General features: G+C 38.9%; 1 protein-coding gene across 1 annotated transcript in view; it reads right to left on the bottom strand.

The window, feature by feature from the left end:
* The window catches only part of PTPRN2 (protein tyrosine phosphatase receptor type N2), a 970,322-nt gene that overhangs the window by 878 nt on the left and 951,045 nt on the right, over window positions 1-18,399 (bottom strand). Inside the window, exon 22 of the mRNA XM_054021089.1 lies at window positions 6,588-6,661. Within this exon, the coding sequence (XP_053877064.1) occupies window positions 6,588-6,661 (74 nt within the window). The remainder of the gene's footprint in view (window positions 1-6,587; window positions 6,662-18,399) is intronic.

Genomic DNA, 18,399 nt, shown 5'->3' with positions numbered 1-18,399 from the left:
TTTGCTTCCTTAACCCAGCATTTCCAGACTATAGTAACTACAGTAAATCTTTCCCCACATTATGCACACTGTAAGAAAACAATGACTGTAACATTTTGATTTTTCAGCACACAATACCTGGAACAAATTACCAAGTATTCTCCAATCACTACCCTGTCATTTAAAAACATGGGAGGTATAAGTTTCATTTCCTCAAGGTTAGTAAGTGTGAAGACACAGGGATACAGTAAGTCAGTATATGAGAGAGAGAGAGAGAGAGAGAGAAAATATGTAAACTTAAAATTTTTGTATCTATTTTCTAAGCGAACTATTTTGCTAAGAAATTTAGTTTACTGAAATGTTAGAATCTGCATCTACTTTTTTTTTACATTAAAAAACTTTTTATATTTGCCTGTCCAGTCTGTTCACACAAAAGAAGTCACAAATTGTGTGGAATGAATAGTGAATCTGCTCGAAGTATTCTAAAGTTTTATTTCGCATTTTGCATGTGTTTTAAATAATCGAAAGCACCCAGAGTTTCAAACAGACACGGGAAAGATTCAAGTAAATACAATATTTCAGGCTACATTTCTTATGGCTGCTCGGAGGATCACTCTTTGAAAGGGAGAACAAGCTGGGAACAAAGGGGGAAAGCAGGAGGAAAACGGAAAGAATGTGCAAGCCAATTGCACTCAGATACCACAAGGATTAAGAAGCTGCATAGAACAGGACTGGGCCAGAAAGCCAGGGTTGTTGGGGAAGGACTGTGACCATAGCTCAGATGTGCTCTGTACAATATGGATTGGAACCACCAATACAAATACCTCCATTCAATAGGGTAATATCTGTCTCCAGAGGTGAGGGAAGTCCCAAGTACAGGTATCCTCTAGCCCCCTGGTTTTTTTGACTACATGACAAGTGCTGCACAGTGGGCTTGAAGTCCACAGACTATATGAGTCAATGCAGCAGTAGCTCATGGCTCCTGGAAACAGACAGCCCCCAAGGTGATTATTGAAGATTGGACTAAGGATATGCAATTGTATTTTGTCTCCCACAATACTCCACCCCAGGTCCAGGTGGAAAGCTCGTGGAAGGATTGAAGGCTAGGAGGACTCTCAGCATAGAGCTAACTGGAGGACGACAATTCCAGTTCATATCAACTGTCGAGGTTTTCAAATTTGTTTTCATTCCACTTTGGAACTAAAACAAAACCTTTTGAACTTTTTACAAAAAAATGGAATTGTATCAAAATGTCCATTTTCTCTGATGATGCAAGTGTCGAAATCCGTGAGACAGAAGCCTGGTGGTCAGGATGTTGGAGATGCAAGGTCAAGTCCCTGTTCTCCCTGATTCAAAGCAGAATTTTTCATCCCAGCTCTCTCGGATTCAGGCACTTGACTGGGTCTTCCACTTTCCAAGTGCTCTAACTACCAGGCTAAGAACGTGAGTATCTCTCTCTCCCCCAAAAAAGTGTTTGGGTTTTGACAAAACGACACATTTCAAGAAAATTTCATGACACTGAAAATGTGTCAGCCAGCTATTTCAGACTCCACTGAGAATACATGATGACTTGTACTTCACCCACTTCAGTGTCAGACTTCTACACCCTCACCCAGTACATTTCAGAGCCAATGCCTACATTGACTAGAAAACCTTATCGTGCCACAATGAGACTTAGCTAAGGACACAGTTCCTGGATCAGAATGGGGTGGCAGGGGAACTAGAATAACTTCTCAGATACATCTGAGATCATGAGTTGTGCAATCACCCTGGCAACAGCTATAGCCAAACTAGCACACACGTGCAGTTTCAGGATTGGATCCTCCGATTTGTGTATTAGCTGTCAATCAGCCCTAGAGAGTGATGGCTTACCCTTGCTAGGCATGGAAGGATGACGTTCAGATACAGAAGCTACCCCATGTATTGGGAGACTTGAATGAGCTTGTGAATTGGAGTATCAGAAATAGGATGAAATTTAATAGTGAAAAGTGTAAGGTGATGCATTTAGGGATGACTAACAACAATTTTAGTTACAAGCCGGGGACGCATTGGTTAGAAGTAACGGAAGAGGAGAAGGACCTTGTAGACCGGAGGATGACTATGAGTCGACAATGTGACATGGCGGTGAAAAAAGCCAATGCGGTCTTGGGATGCATTAGGCGAGGTATATCTAGTAGGGATAAGGAGGTGCTGCTTCCATTGTATAAGGCGCTGGTGAGACCTCATTTGGAGTACTGTGTGCAGTTCTGGTCTCCCATGTTTAAAAAAGATGAACTCAAATTGGAACGGGTGCAGAGAAGGGCCACTAGGATGATCAGAGGAATGGAAAACCTGTCGTATGAAAGGAGACTGGAGGAGCTCGGGTTGTTTAGTCTGACAAAACGAAGGCTGAGGGGGGATATGATTGCTCTCTTTAAATATATCAGAGGGATAAATACAAGGGAGGGAGAGGAATTATTCCAGCGTAGTACTAATGTGGACACGAGAACGAATGGATATAAACTGGCCGTGGGGAAGTTTAGGCTTGAAATTAGACGAAGGTTTCTGACTGTCAGAGGGGTGAAATATTGGAACAGCCTTCCGAGGGAAACGGTGGGGGCGAGGGACCTGTCTGGTTTTAAGATTAAGTTAGACAAGTTTATGGAGGGAATGGTTTAATGGTAAAACGTATTAGCTGAGGAATACCGAGCAATGGTAGGTAAATAGTATAATGGCTAACAAGGGTCAGGCTGGAGACTCTTACCTACATGCTCGGGGTCTTACTGATCGCCATATTTGGGGTCAGGAAGGAATTTTCCTCCAGGGTAGATTGGCTGAGGCCCTGGAGGTTTTTCGCCTTCCTCCACAGCATGGGGCAGGGATCGCTAGCAGGAGGGTTCTCTGCCAATTGAAGTCACTAAAACACAGGATTTGGGGACTTCATCAGCAGAGTCAAGGAAAGGGTAGGGACGGTTTTGTGGCCTGCAGCATGCAGGGGGTCAGACCAGATGATCATAATGGTCCCTTCTGACCTTAAAGTCTATGAGTCTATGATTAGTCTACCTGGATTAAAGTAAAATCTGAAGTGCTGGTGGCCACCCAGAAGAAGCAGGAATGGGATGCTAGCGCTGATGCAGCACACTGAATTCATAAGAGAGCAGCATGAGCAGCAGAAGGCCAAGAGTGGGAAGCAAGAAAGGGCATTCCACTTGGACATGCATTTGTAGGGGCACACATGAACACAGCACATAATTCTACTTATTCAGAACAAGTTACTCTGCCACAGGAGAACCTAACATGAAGACCAAGGAGATTACTTCAATAGAGCTACACCAAGTTATACTACCTGAGGATTCAGACCTAAATTACTGAGGCAACTTAACCTACAAAGAATATGCCTGAGAATCTAGGGTTAAAACCAACCGTACAATACTGCAGTGAACAGGATGGTACAACTGATGCACAGCTGTTTCCCCAGCACAGGGCTAGGTCTATCAGGCACAGCGAACTCAAAATGCTATAGCTTCCACGGATGCCCATGGCTAATCTTTAGAGAGCAAAACCACTTAACCTACCTCCCCCACACCTTTAAGCTAAACCTCCTACATCTAGATAACATGAACTTTAATCTTAGCAATGTTTAAGGGACCCACTCTGTTAATCTATATTCAGCTGTGCTACAATCAACATGTGTTACAGCTCAGTACAAGACTAAATAAGTAGAGCTGAGCCTGGATGGGCAAACTTGGGATAAAGATCAGAGCTGGAAAGCAATTTTTGGTTTTATCTCTAATGCGGAGGCAGTATAAATACAGTATCTTAGAAAAAGAGCAATACAATTGTGTTTAATTTTGATTCCAAGTAAAAACTGGAAAGAAAACCATTGGCTATGTGTTATATGTGATACAGTGATGAGCCTTGACTTAATATTCCAGCTTTCAGGAAGAAAGATATGGTAAGGGAAAAAGAAGGAGAGAAAGAATTTTCTCATCCCAAAAGAATATACTTATTCATTACTCTTTCATGTCACATGTGACACTTCAACAATATTTTGTGATTCCCACTGGAAAAAAACAAACAAACCTCACACAACCTTTATTGTGCCCATCAGAAACACAGAATGATGAATTTATTTATGTTTATTATGTACCGTGCATTTGAATAAAATATTGTTTCTTATAGACAATATGTTGCTAACAAATCATTCACACGATTATTGAAAATGTGGAGCACTGTCTGCTGGAAATGCAAGGACATCGCTGAAGTAACTCAGTGCATATTTGCCTAGGGACATTCTGTAATTTGGCATTTCTAACCTGGTTTTTAATCCATTGTTTTAAATTACTCCAAGAGCCCGATATTCCTTATTTGTATTCAGCTGGGAAAGCACATGGGTTGGTTTAAATACAAATAAATAAATAAATATCTGAGGACAACATAGCACTAGCATGTAACCAGAGATTTACTATTTGCAATATGTTAGCTTGAATAAGTGATTTTGAGCAGTTCTGAGACGACGATAATGGTGGAGAGAGAGACAAGAGAGATGAGCAGTATTCAGTATTTCAAAGCATCAGATTAATTTTATTTATGAAGGTTCTCCAGGTACACGTTTTAAGGGGAGAACACCATGCTGAAGTGTAACGATCAGTGAGATTTCCATGTGATCAGCTGATCAAGCCCAGAGAAGTTTACATTCCATTTTTCTACTCTGTAGTTTAGGAACTTTTTTTTTTTTTTTGGTGGTAGTGGTGGTGGTGTTGAGGGTAACGTTCCCTTTTATTTCAACCGAAAGAAATGCCAGAGTAAGGATTCAACAGAAAGACTGACATGTACAGGGGGTGCATTGACAGCATGTGTCAGGATTTACATTTTCTCTAGGAATCAAATACATGCTCAATTAGATTCTGTATGTTATTGCTTTTTGTAATTTGAAAATCAGTGTAAAAGAAGAATTTGTGATACAGTAGAACCTCAGAGTTATGAAAAACATAGTTATGAACTGACTGGTCAACCACACACCTCATTTGGAACTAAGTATGCAATCAGGGAGCAGAAATGGAAAAAAGCAAATACTGTACAGTACAGAACTGTGTTAAACATAAAATACTAAAAAAGGGAAAGTCTAAAAAAAAGATTTGTCAAAGTAAGGTAACTGTTTCTGTGCTTGTTTCATTTAAATTAAGATGGTTAAAAGCACCATTTTTCTTCTGCAAAGTAAGTTTCAAAGCTCTATTAAGTCAATGTTCAGTTGTAAACCTTTGAAACAACCACCATAATATTTTTTCAGAGTTACGAACAACTTCCATTTCTGAGGTGTTTATAACTGAGGTTCTACTGTACTTTCCACCCCACTTGCAGATAAAGATTGGACAACTTCAACTACCCAGTAAGCATCATTCTTCCTCCACCTGCTGAAATGGCACAAAAATATCCCTGACAGTTCTCCAACACCAGTTTTCCCAGGTTAGATAGGGAACAGAAATGAATGGGATTGGGAGGAATCCATTACTTCCTCAAGAAAAGTTATGAAACAGTCTGGTACAGAAAACCATCTGTTCCACAACTACCCAGCAGCAACCTTCACTTCCCAGATGTTGAAGATATTTCCAACAGTACCTACCTAATCGTGGGACCCTGTCACATCATTGTTCTTTGTTGTCCATCTACCCACATTGCAGGCTCCAGACTGGGACAACAAAAACAAACCATGCCACTTTCTGCCCATGTAATGTATGGATATCTATTTAGTTGGTCTCCCCATCATGAATGAGATTCCTCAATGTCATACATAACTACAAACTTTCATTTTATCATTGTAGCTCTTAACAAGCAGCAAGTGAGGATAACCCAAGGTATTTTCCCATCTTTTATTGATGTTACTTATAGCAGCAGCGCAAAGATGAATTTCAAATTTGAGATGCATATAAACAGAATAACACTTTTCTTTGTAAATTGATGACTGTGTTGCACACTGTGCCCATTAACAAACAAGTACATGATATTTATTGCACTTCACCAGACGATACAAATGTAGCCTACCATGCAATATGTATATAAAAGAACAGATGACAAGCATTTAAAAGGAAGCACAGGGTTTCAACCATCATGTGTGCAAAACACATTATTTCAGAAACAGGCCTGTGTACTGTTACTCCCCTTTAAAGGGCTTGATTTCCTCCTGAACTATTTCCTGTAAGCTGAAACTTTTTCAGCATAAAAACTGAATGCAGCAATTATGTTCTTAAGTGATTTGGAACCTTTGGTTTACATATCGCATGATACTGAACTGCAAATACTCTAAGAAAATAACCTATCCTTGAAGATTAGAGCAAGAACTTTTTTTAGCACGCATTTTCTTTAATAGACTATAGGTTGCTGTCTTCACTGTCTTTCATATATGTTAATCGAGATAGATGTGGAAGATGTTACAAGAAAGAGCAGTAAACATCAAAGAAAGTAGCCTAGATAAATCTTCAGCATAAATAAGATACAGTTGGTAGGGAACCAGAGTAATCAGCTAGCAACTTGTGTTATATTAGGTCATGCCCTTTCTCCTCTATCATGAAAATAACTACAGTGAAATACCTTTAATGTATTTAAAATCCCAGTGGATGTATTGACAGTACCTTTGTCTGGACCATGCCGGGTCTCTGGTCCCTCAAGTGCTCCAGGGTAGCAGCAATATCAATCTCTTTAGCACCTGTAACAAACCACAAATTGGGCTGAGTTAAGAGCAAAAGATAATACATGCTGAATCTGTCAATCTCCTGCTATCGGGTTCCCTTTAGGCTAACAGTCCAATTGAAAATTATTACATCCATCCCTCAGCAGACTAGGCAGACAGCTGCAATTTTTAGGTTCATATAGGAAAAAAAAATAAGGGAAAAGGGCATTCATTCAAGAAATTAGCATTGATTCAAGAAAACCCAGAGAAAAACAAATTCTGAGAGATGCCTAGACAGATATTTCTCAAAAGCAGAACAGATTTATTAGAAACTACAGACCCATCCTGGCAATGCTTCCTGCTGTAAGTTGCCCCATTGCAGGCACAGGGGATATGCATGATATTAAGTACCTGCAGGATTAAGCCCTAAGCATTTACCATTATCAGTTCTATCACATTTTAAAAAGATGCACCATAAATCACATGAGGTGCAGACATTGTAAGGTCTCAAAGCCAAATGCAGCCAGGTTTATACTAATATAAACAGCATAAACATCCTCTTTAAGAGAGACAGTCCCACAGTTCCCCTCAATAGCACCTTTTCAGGAAAATTCACACTCAAAACACTCAAGAAAGGCCATTTAAAACAGTTTAATTTTGTTTTAATGTGGGCAAAAATACCATGAAAATCTTTAAAAACAAATCACCAAGGCTAAGAAAATATATCAGTTTGTAACACCTTCCTGAAAAGGAGCATTTCTGTATCTGTATCAGAAATAGACCTTTATTCATACAATGGGCATAGCACGGACAGCTCAGAGGTCAAAGGTTGCCACTACATGACAAGTGCTGCACAGTGGGCTTGTACATATTGCACAGGAATTTAAATGGAGGTATTTGATGATAAAGTAGGAAGATGTTTAAGACAAAAATAAAGATCTCCTCAAGAAATCAAAAGAAAAGACACTTCCCAAAAGCGTAATAAATAAAATAAAAATAAAGTAAAATAATATCATATCTCAACCACAGCTGATTCAGTTAGAATTTCCACAGAAAGCATCAATTCAGGTGAGGATTGCACCACAGAAAACTACAAACAACTGTTCCTCTTGTCTGCAGAACAGGGGCCCCTTTTTAACAAGGTGAATATTTCATTTTAAGGGGAACACTGTAGCTTAGTCCACACCCACACAGCAAGGGAAGGATTTTCAAAGTTTCACCTTTAGCTACAGTGGGGGAAGAGTTAGACTGATGCTGTGCTTTTTTCAAAATCTCACCCATAACTTTTATAAAGGATGGCAGCCTCTATGCCTAGGCATTAAGATTAAAATGTCAAGGTAATCCATGGGGGAAAAGGTTTGCGCAGGAATCCAATGATACTGTTCAATGTTCAGACAGGCTTTCATACCCCCTTTTATGAAAATTTCAATGGCAGGCAAAAGTTGATTTTTACAATATACATTTCTCAAACCTCTTGAGAATCAACATTCAGAAAAATCTTAAAGGTGCATTAAATAAGCCATTGAGCTCCTTCCTTTCTATTGTACAGATTATGGTGCTGAATAGGGTGCTAGACACTATCATCAACAGGATTACAGCCCTGGTAGCGTGCCTGGTAATAATGTCTGGTAATAAGGCCCTGATTCAGCAAAGCAGTTAAGCACATGAGTAGGACCATTGGACTAGTGAGCTTAAAGCTAAGCATGTGTTTAAGTGAATTGCTGAACCTGAGCATAAGTGCTTGGAAGATCAGACTTGGTGTGGTGTGGTATACACCATTACTCATCATAGACTATGTTAGTTGACAGAGGAGGGAAGATAATGAAGGAAGATCAGACAGAATACCCCCTTGCCTTCCCCAAGACACACACACATTACTACCTCCTCAAGCTACTCTTACAGGCAGAGGAGGACAGAGAAATTGTTTTGCAGCTCTAAAAAAATAAAATAAAAACACGACTGGGAAATGCTTAAAGACTATGGTAATGGGGCCTACATAAATGCCTAGAGAGACTGATCAACTGAACATAGTGCTGCAAAAATGGGCTGCTGCTTTGAAAGAAAACGTGTGGAACAAGAAAATTCGGAGCAGAAGAGGGAGTTCTATTGCAAGAGGTAACACTACCACACCTTTCACCTCTATTCCATTATTGTGCCAAACCCAAAATAAATATATCTCACTATTCCTCTAATAAAACTCAAGAGTGATGAGGGCTTTTTCTATTCTAAATATGCCAGATTGGTAGCATAGTACATAAGCTCCACTATATTGTGTGTTGATCTATGGAATAGCCTAAGTCACAATTCTAGACTAAGGAGGAGATTTTCAAAGGCATTAAGGGCAGTTACACAACCAACTCACATTCAAAATCAAGGGGAGCTGGATGCCTAACTGCCCTGTGTCTATTTGACTATGTCTTCCTAATTGCTTTCGTGGCATAAATTTATGGTCTTCATCACTTTGAGGTTTTCCCTTTCCACCTGGAAATGCAGAACAGTGACATAAGAGATATCATTTTTCATCCTGGAGGACACAAAAGCACTTTACATACAGCATCACTGCCATGCAGACATCCCTGGGAAAGGAGGTATTGTAGTGGGAGAAAGGGAAATCTTATCTAGGGACACTAGGTCAAAATCCTGCTCATACACAGTGTGCGGCCATGGAATCCTTCACATCCACACAGAGCTGAAAGGACTGCAGATTTTTATAGGTCTCATCTGAACGGCTCACACACAAGCTACAGGTAACTCAATTTATCTACAGTGGAAAAAGGAAGAGCTGAGTCAGCCCTATCAGGACTTGAACCTATGACTCCAAGGACACCTAAATATTGCAACGGTTTTGCTTAGGCCATTAACCCATCCTCTCCACCAATAGATAAAAATACCAGTATGCTGTCTTTGGAAACAACCTATATCATATAGGAAAGACTAAAAAGCACTGGCTCAAATCCAGACACAGACAACTGGAAAGGAGAAAGCAGAATATGTCAATAAGGCAAGGCTTTGTGTCTGCTCTCTACCAACACATATCCCTCTGTCATATAATGCCACTGGCTTCACGAAATAAAGTTACAAGGGCAATGTCTAAACTGGATAAAGAATTGTCTTTTCTCCTATGACTACATTTTACCTCATAGCCAAGGTCTTCCATGAAATAAATATGGTCTCTGCTTGCCATAGGCTGCCTTTTAATAAGAGATTTCTGTGTTTGTTTTATATGTATCTAAGAGCAAAATTTACTGTGAGACTGAGTAGCTGCTGTAGTAGTAGCAGCAGTAATACGAGAGGTGAATTTGTAAGCATTTTTACAGAATACACCTTAGCTTCTGTCATCTCTATTTATGCTGAGCAGTACCTGACTCCCATTGAACTCATTAGGACCACACATCAGAAACCGATACCCAGTAGCAGTAAAGGGGGCAGAATCCAGCATTTGGGAATTAACAATAACATTTTTAAAAGATCAAGGCATTTACAGTGAGCAGTCAAACAATCCACATCAGAAAATGTTAGCAGCCTAAACAGAGAGAAAACATGAAAAGACGCAAGTTGAATTATATTTTGCCCCAAGGAGAGAAACAGTTTCTGAAGTTTAGGGTCAACCCTCCTCCAACCCCTGCTCCTCCCCTGGGCAGCAATGTAGGAACTGGCACTAGGCAGTGGCGCGCCTGATCAGCAGCCCCCAAAGGGTTAAATGTTTGGCCTGCAGAGAGTCACATCAGTAGAGTATCCAGTAATACAGTAAATAACAGATATGAGCTAGTCACGATCCACTACAGTAGGTTGTCTCAAGGTCCCATTGGCAACTCCCAATATTTAAACAAACAGGATATTAATATTACTCATACGACTAATGCCCAAAGCCCCCAGTCAGGATTGGGGTCCCAGTGTGCCAGGCAGTATACAAACACACAAAATGCAGGCCCTGATAACAGCAGCATTTCTTTACAGGAAGTTTGTAAACAACTAAAACATGACTTTATTTATTACACAATATCCTCACACATGCTTACACTGAAGCCTAGGGCAAAAGCCCTATAATGGGTCCAGTGTCTTCACTGAGCTAACCATCTGTGTTACACTAAGGAAGATGTTCATGTTAGGAACCACTTTCAGATATATCAGCAAATGCTCTAGAAAAAGACAAAAATGGTTTAAACTATATGTGAACTTATTCACAAAGAACATTAAAGGGTGGGTTAAGGTGTTAGATGAGGACTCAGGAAAGCTGGGTTCAACTCCTGGCTCAGGCAGAGGTTTCCTGTGTGACCTTTGGTAAAGGGGGGGAGGGATAGGTCAGTGGTTTGAGCATTGGCCTGCTCAACCCAGCGTTGTGAGTTCAATCCTTGAGGGGGCCACTTAAGGATCAGGGACAAAATCAGTACTTGGTCCTGCTAGTGAAGGCAGGGGGCTGGACTCAATGACCTTTCAGGGTCCCTTCCAGCTCTATGAGATAGGTATATCTCCATATATTATTATAAAAATCATTTACTCTACCCTGTGACCTCAGTTCATCATCTGTAAAAGGGAATACTTCTCTCTCTCACAGGGGTATAGTGAGGATAAAATCCAGAGCTGTTTTCAGGGGTGGGCAATCAAGGTGATGGGCCTGGATGCCAACTTCCAGTGGGCACCATGCCAGGGGTGGGGTCTGGAAATGTCTTCCACCTGATAAAATCATTCATGGTTGTGAGGTGCTCAGTTAGTACAGGGAAGAGGGATAGATAGATAATCTATATTACTCTGTAACATAGTTGTGACATTGGAGTGTGAGTTACTAACATGGGATTATTGGGACTTCCATTGTATCTTTAAGGAGGAGGAGATGAGCTGTGTGAGAATAAGCTCTCATCCAAATAGAAAAAAATGGAATACTAAAGGGAATACAGAAAATGACCTGTCATATGCATTTCTTTTTGTGCCATGTAGGTGTTCAATTTCATTCCTGTGAGCTATTCCCTCTCTAATGTATCTTTTTATATTTACTATATAATAAAGATTTTGTATTAGTTCTTGAAGGGGAAAGGGTCTTGTTAGGTCAGATTAAAACCTGTCTTATTAAAATCTCCAAGGAAACAGTCCTGAAGAGCCCCTAGGTCAGTTCTTTTCAAGGATATTGCTAGAAGCTGAAAGAGGTCCAATTAATATTTGTAAGATACTGCTGATTGGCAGCCTTTTAGCTTCAGTCATGTACTTGGCTGTATTTGCAGTCTGTGAGGCATGCCATGAAAGAATCATTTTGGAGTAGCATGTTTTAATCTTATGAAATAGTGAAAAATAGTATATGCGAAAAAACCCTTAAGGACAAAGGTATGACAGCAATGAAAGTCAGATGTCTGATCCAAGTGTGCGTATATATATTGGGAGAATATTGCCAGGTCACTGATCATTAGTTTCAGTGGCACCCCAGCTATAACTCCAACTCCATCTATGATCCTCACTGGACAAAGGCTAAAAGACCCCATTGCCAGCCATAAAGGGCTCCGCAGGGAGGAAGTGGGACCTCTTCTTTCTTCCTTATCCCGTTTTGTCTCAAATGCAAGTGAAATAAAATACACTTGTAAACAAAATGTTTGGAGTAAAAACATTTTTTTAAACTGAAGGTGATGGAGAGAAACTGTCAATATTTAAGAAATTTTCATTTGCTGGAACTGGAGGTCTGTTATTGGCTGAGAGGGTCACTTAATGTCATGACATAAAAAACAGAGAAAAGCCTTGGCAGAGACTAGGTGAAGCTGCAACACTTTTGAGGAGGAATGCCCCGCCTCAATAATTTTTAAGGTTAATACAGGAGATCATAGATACAAACTGGAGTTTTTAGTGAAAGCCAGTTATCCCACTCTTTTGCAAAAAGTGGATTCCAGGGTGTGTATCTGGGGATGGGAATAAAAATAATAGGTTAAATCTAAGGGCTTGTCTCCACTTTCTGGTGGATCGATGCTGCAATGATCGATTCACCGGTGGGGTCGATTTAGCGGGTCTAGTGAAGACGCACTAAATCAACTGCCGATCACTCTCCCATCGACTCTGGTCTTCCACCAGAACGAGAAGAGTAAGGGGAGTCAATGGGAGAGCGTTTCCTGTCGACATAGCATAGTATGGACCCCGTGGTAAGTAGATCTAAGCTATGTCAACTTGAGTTACGCTACTAACGTAACTCAAATTGAGTAGTTTAGATCAACTTTCCCCTGTAGTGTAGACCTGCCCTAAGGCTTATAGTCACTTTTTCAACCCAGATAGCAATACATTTTACTCTAATCCTACTAGAAACTTTCCACCCCCGTCAAAATATACACAAGATTTAAAAAAAAAAAAATCCACAATCAATCTCTGTTTTTCACAATTAACAGGAAAAATAGGCATGTAAACAGTGAAAAGAACATTAAACCACAATAATGAAAAAAGATAAAATATATCAAAATTTTAATAAGACAAATATTACTATGCCATATAATACTATATAGAGACACAATTTTTATTACTATTAGATAATACTGTATATTGAATTTATCATGCATTCTGAAGGAAAATGATTTAAGTTATCAAGTACAGGTCAGCTTGTATATCCCATGTATAACTGTATGGGGTAGAGGGAATACACACCCAGCCAGCCCACCCTAAATTACTACAATTTCAACTGTCTTGTAAGGCTTGAGATTCTGTACTGCTATGTCAATTTTAAGCCAATATTCTTGGTCACTGCAGAAGAATAAGTAACTGCAGAGATAAAATTTGTGTACATTTTTAATTGACTACTAGAGAAAACTCTGCCATACACAGTCAATTGACAGCATGAAAATGCAGAAACCAATCATCACTAATTGGATGTAAAGGGGTGCTGACTTCTACTAAGCCAAGGGAATTCTACTCTTAGCAGGACTGGGTTTATTTTAACATTTAGATACTCCCACTCAGTGGGAGTTGATGGTCTTCTGCTTTGTACAAGATTCCATCCTAGCTATTGTACTTGAAAAGAGGATGTAGGTAATAGAGGATTACTTTTAAAACCCAAAATGACACCTGTATGATTAATGTTATGGTCACACTAAAGGTACTGCTACATATAACCCTTTCAAACTAACATATCAGCATCAACTATGACCACTGTAGCATTCCATATATACATGCATACAGAGGGATATTGGTTTTGGCAACTCTAAGTCAAATTTATAAAGGGAATTCTATGACCCCCACCCAACCTTAGCTATTCCACAATGTCACAATTCTGGACAATCCATTGTTTCCAGCATCTGTGCCAGAAGCTAGTTTGCTCTAAGCTAGTCACTTGGAAGACAATTGTTGAATCAAGTGCAGTTTTGAAAATGCCACTCAGTGCTGTGTTTAACAGTTTGCTCAAAGAAACAGTTTGCTCCTTCTTGGATCCCCATATTGGAGTGTGCACATGTGTGTTACATAGACTGGTGTTGAAATGCAGCTGCCCATAGGGGTCTTTCAAATTGCAAGATCTATATTTATTTTACTCTGGTTTTCTATTGCGAGTACATTAACTAGTGCTAGAGCATCCATGAAATACTACACAGAATGAACTGAGGAAAATATGCAACAATTCTGGACAAGTCTTTAATAAAAGGTAGCCTTCTATAAGAGTCACAATGGGACTGGTTTAAGATTGTGCAGAAATTATACTTTAGTGTCAAACTACATTGTAACTTTAAGGGCCAGAAGACTACCATCTGGTCAATTAAACACTTCTCTTGAAATCCATCTCTGGATTGACTGCATAAGATTAACTGCAAAAATGTAGTTCTTCACTCTGTATTTACCTCGTTTTCCAAATGTTTGCCCAGCTGCCTATTGACCGGATAACACACCATTCTATGGCTGGCTTTTTCAGTTTGTTCCATATTCTAACCTATCCTTTGTGTGAAGAAATGCTGCCCAAATTCCTTATATGCTTGTCTCCTCCTCAGCTTCAGTCAATGACCTCTTGTTTTCAAATTAGTTACTATCTCAAGCTGCTTACTGACATCAATACATTCCTTTCATGATCTTCCAAAGCTCTATGGGGACCCCCTTAGTTTTTCTTTTCCCAAGATATAGTCCATGTCTGATCAATCTTTCTTCACAATTCATGTGCCCCATACCCTGAATAATTAGGATTGCTCTCTACCATACTTCCAGTCCCAACACCCTTCTATAAAATTACCAGGATTTCACAGACTCTTCAGAAAACGTCTCCTACAGAGCAACCTTTGCGAACATATACTCCAAAGTATTTAAAAAGAAAAAACAAATCACATCAATAACTTGTTTGCCTTTTGTTTACAACCTCTATACATCTTAAGGGAAACTATCAGCACAATCAGTCCTCAGAATACGCTATGGGAAATATAAACCAGCATTACTTTCCCAGTGAGTTCTCACTCATTTTTCAGTAGAAACCTGCTGGAATGTTCAAGTTTTTCAAAGGTTTTTGTTTTATTTATTATTAATGGATTACTTTATAGTGCCAATCTTCCATTCCAAAAATGCATAAATGTAATGCTACTCATTGAAATGTTATTTAAAAGCAGAAATGTATACAATTAAAATGTGCTTTTAAGTTGTTTGCTCTAAGTAGCACAAGTTTGCCTTTCATGGAAGGCTCTACCATTAAAAAAATTGACCTAGATATCCACTGTGCACTTTTGCCTGTGGCTTGGGGCAAAACTCTCCTTGTGGTCAATTATGTGGTGGGAAAGCCTGCAACAAGCAATATTGCTTAATTGTGTTTCTTGGGTAATTCAGTGCCAGTTACATTACATAAAACCAACTCACTTGCAGAACTGCCCTGATTAATATATAATATGTATACATGGATGCAAAGAACTGTCTTCATAAAAAGATTGAAGAAGAGATGAAGAAGAAACCTGAAGAATTCTGTGTAAGTTTGAAAGTTTCTCTCTCTTATCAGCAGAAGTCGGTTCAATAAAAGCTATTACCTCACCCACCTTGTCTCTTCATAAAAAGCAGCAGTAACATTTTGGACATTATGCAACCACCATTATTGTTAAGACTTGGGGCCAGGTTGTGGACAATACAAAAGTGCAGATACCAAAACCTAGAACTTTGCTTTACTGACCTTAATTTTTTCCTAAGATAATGATCCAAATCTAACTAACTGAATACAGAACTCAAAGCTTAGCTATATAATGAATTCAAATCTAGAAGACAAAAATAAACAAACAAATCCCAACTACCCATTTTAAAACTCAGAATTTCCCTGCCCTAAATTTTCCACAGGAATTCCATCACTTTCTAGTCCTACTTCAAAGTCTCTGAAATATCAAACAAATAATAAAATGACAATCTTCTCTCTAAATCATATTTAGTCTGTCAACTATGGTAATAAACACTCTGTAAATTCTGTGTTTACAGTGGAAACTGGCTCCTAGAACTAAATCTTCTCTCATTTACCCCGGTATAAATCCAGACTAACTGCACAGAAGTCCAGGAAGTTGATCCATATTTACATAATTATAACTGGAAAACAGAATTTCACTTAATCTTTATACAGAGACATAAAATATAATATTTGTACACATTACTGTTTTAAATTGGATTAAATCTGTTAATTTTTACACAGGCTTCTTTTTAGTGGAGGTGACCTGTCTATTTTATTATGCTTGTTAGATCTGTGTTATGAACAAACAAAAGGCCCTAGTAAAAAGGGATCTGTTTAGCTAAATACTTTGGCATACTGCTGTTGGTAATGATGAGTCACAAGAGGAACTAAGGAATCCTTCTAGCTTTCACATTTGGTTTCACTGAGTTTGGCTATGCTACATCCAATCTCTATACTGGATTCTCAGGTTCTGAAATTTATAATGTATTTCAATAGAATTTGAAAACTCAGATTTTCCCTCCTCTACATTCCAATGGCTTCAAAACACAAGCAATTAGTATCCAAAATTCAAATAATTATCTGCACTATGAAGACCTCTCAGAACAGGAAAACAAAACTGGAAATCTCATATAATTTTCCTTCCTCATGCCAGAGAATACTCCAGTAATAGTCTCTTGTAGTATCTCAGTACTTCTGGTCACTACCAGAATGAAGAAGGGCAGAAAAGAAAGATGAGGAAGGGAAGAATGCTAAAGTTCTTCTGAGTTTCAAAAAAAGCAAAAGCCCAAGCAGTTCAGGTTTCGTGTGGCTTTAGGGGAAAGTTCAAATGGATTATTTTATCTAAACCAGCTTCTCCAGCCCTGTGAAAAAAAGCTAAACAAAATCTTGCTGAATGTATTAGTGTGAACATATGAATGAAGAATGTTAAAATTCATAACAGGAAATTGCTGCTGAAATGCACTGTAGAAGCATTCTCTAATCATCAAAAGACCATGAACTGTCATTTTCTTCCCTCATTCAAACACTGAACGTGCACACTGATTTCAAAGGAAACCTCTAAACTTTTCACACAGGACCAAAAAAACTTGGACTAAAATGTTCATCTGGGAACTGAAAAGGTGGTATTCCCTGTGCACTTTTCTGTAACACCCTTAAAATTCCATTGTTCATTGAAATGGAATATCATCATTTAGAGGTGTCAAGTCCTAGTGCCTTCAGTAAGGCTAGATGTGAGGCATCACTCAAGTCAATGGGAATGTTGCTACTGATTTCAATAGTAGCAGGATTAGACCCTTGTTATGACACTGCTCTGCATAAGGAATAATATAACCAATACCTGTAGCAAAAGTACCAGGATGGCAAAGCATAGCACTGAGGCTAGTGGAACTGTTAAATATAAGAATAAACTTAACTGTAAAACTTTTCACTGACCCCATGCTAGAGGAATAATTTGGACATTTAGATACAACTGATACAATTGATTTGTGACTGCGGAGCATAAAACTGAAATTGAAGAGACTGCTCGTGTTGAAAATTTGTTACAGAATAGATATCATTGTCATCTGTCTTAACTATTCCAATTTTATACAATTCGATTATTTAACATGGCACCTGTAAACGACTGGATCTTACAATGCACAGATACAGCCACGATATTTATAATAAAGAGTATACCATAATTCATTACAAACAGACAGCCCAACAGGAAATCCTTCTTGATGATATGCAAAGTCAAAGGGACTCCAAAAATGCATGCTGAAGTTGTTTGAATAACAATGGCAACCGGGGAACTGGAATGTGTTTACTCAGCACAGTGCTTCCCCCAGCATCATGAGAACTTTTCATATGCCCTGCCCTCTACTCAAACACAAAATGCAGGAGGAAATCCTTAACATTTACGAGGAAAGTATTCTGGCAGTACCATTTCTATGATCCGTGTTAGCTTCAGTGTTCCCATGCAACCACAACTGAAGTGCAGTAGAATAGTGTGGGAGCTTCTTGGGGGTGTGGGTATTGAGGTTGACTTGGCAAATGTTAGTTCACTGTTTGTGAAGTTGTATCACTTATCAGGGAATATGAAATCCTTGCCAATTGATTTCTGCTGCCACAAATTTGAATAATTTAAATAACTGATTGTTTGCTTTAGGTGTATAAAACAGTATAGTTTAGTGCAACTCTGACCAGCTGTAGTAGCAGTAGATCTGAATTTATAACATATTTTAACAGATGTATTAGCACTAATTTACTATGTGATTAGGAGTGCAAATTTTGAACAACAAAAGCATTTACAGTTAAATGTCTAAAAGAAACCATTTCAAATGTAGAAAAGTAAATCATTATATGAAAAAGAAGCACCCTTTTCTAAATCTGCCCTATTAAAAATCCCACTAAAGAGCCAAAGCGTTTTATTGATTGTTTTCTA

The sequence above is a fragment of the Malaclemys terrapin genome, chromosome 2, assembly GCF_027887155.1.
Source record: "Malaclemys terrapin pileata isolate rMalTer1 chromosome 2, rMalTer1.hap1, whole genome shotgun sequence".
NCBI classification, from domain to species: domain Eukaryota; kingdom Metazoa; phylum Chordata; order Testudines; family Emydidae; genus Malaclemys; species Malaclemys terrapin.
Note: the sequence above shows the minus strand (reverse complement) of the source record. Positions and strands in the feature narration are given on the sequence as shown.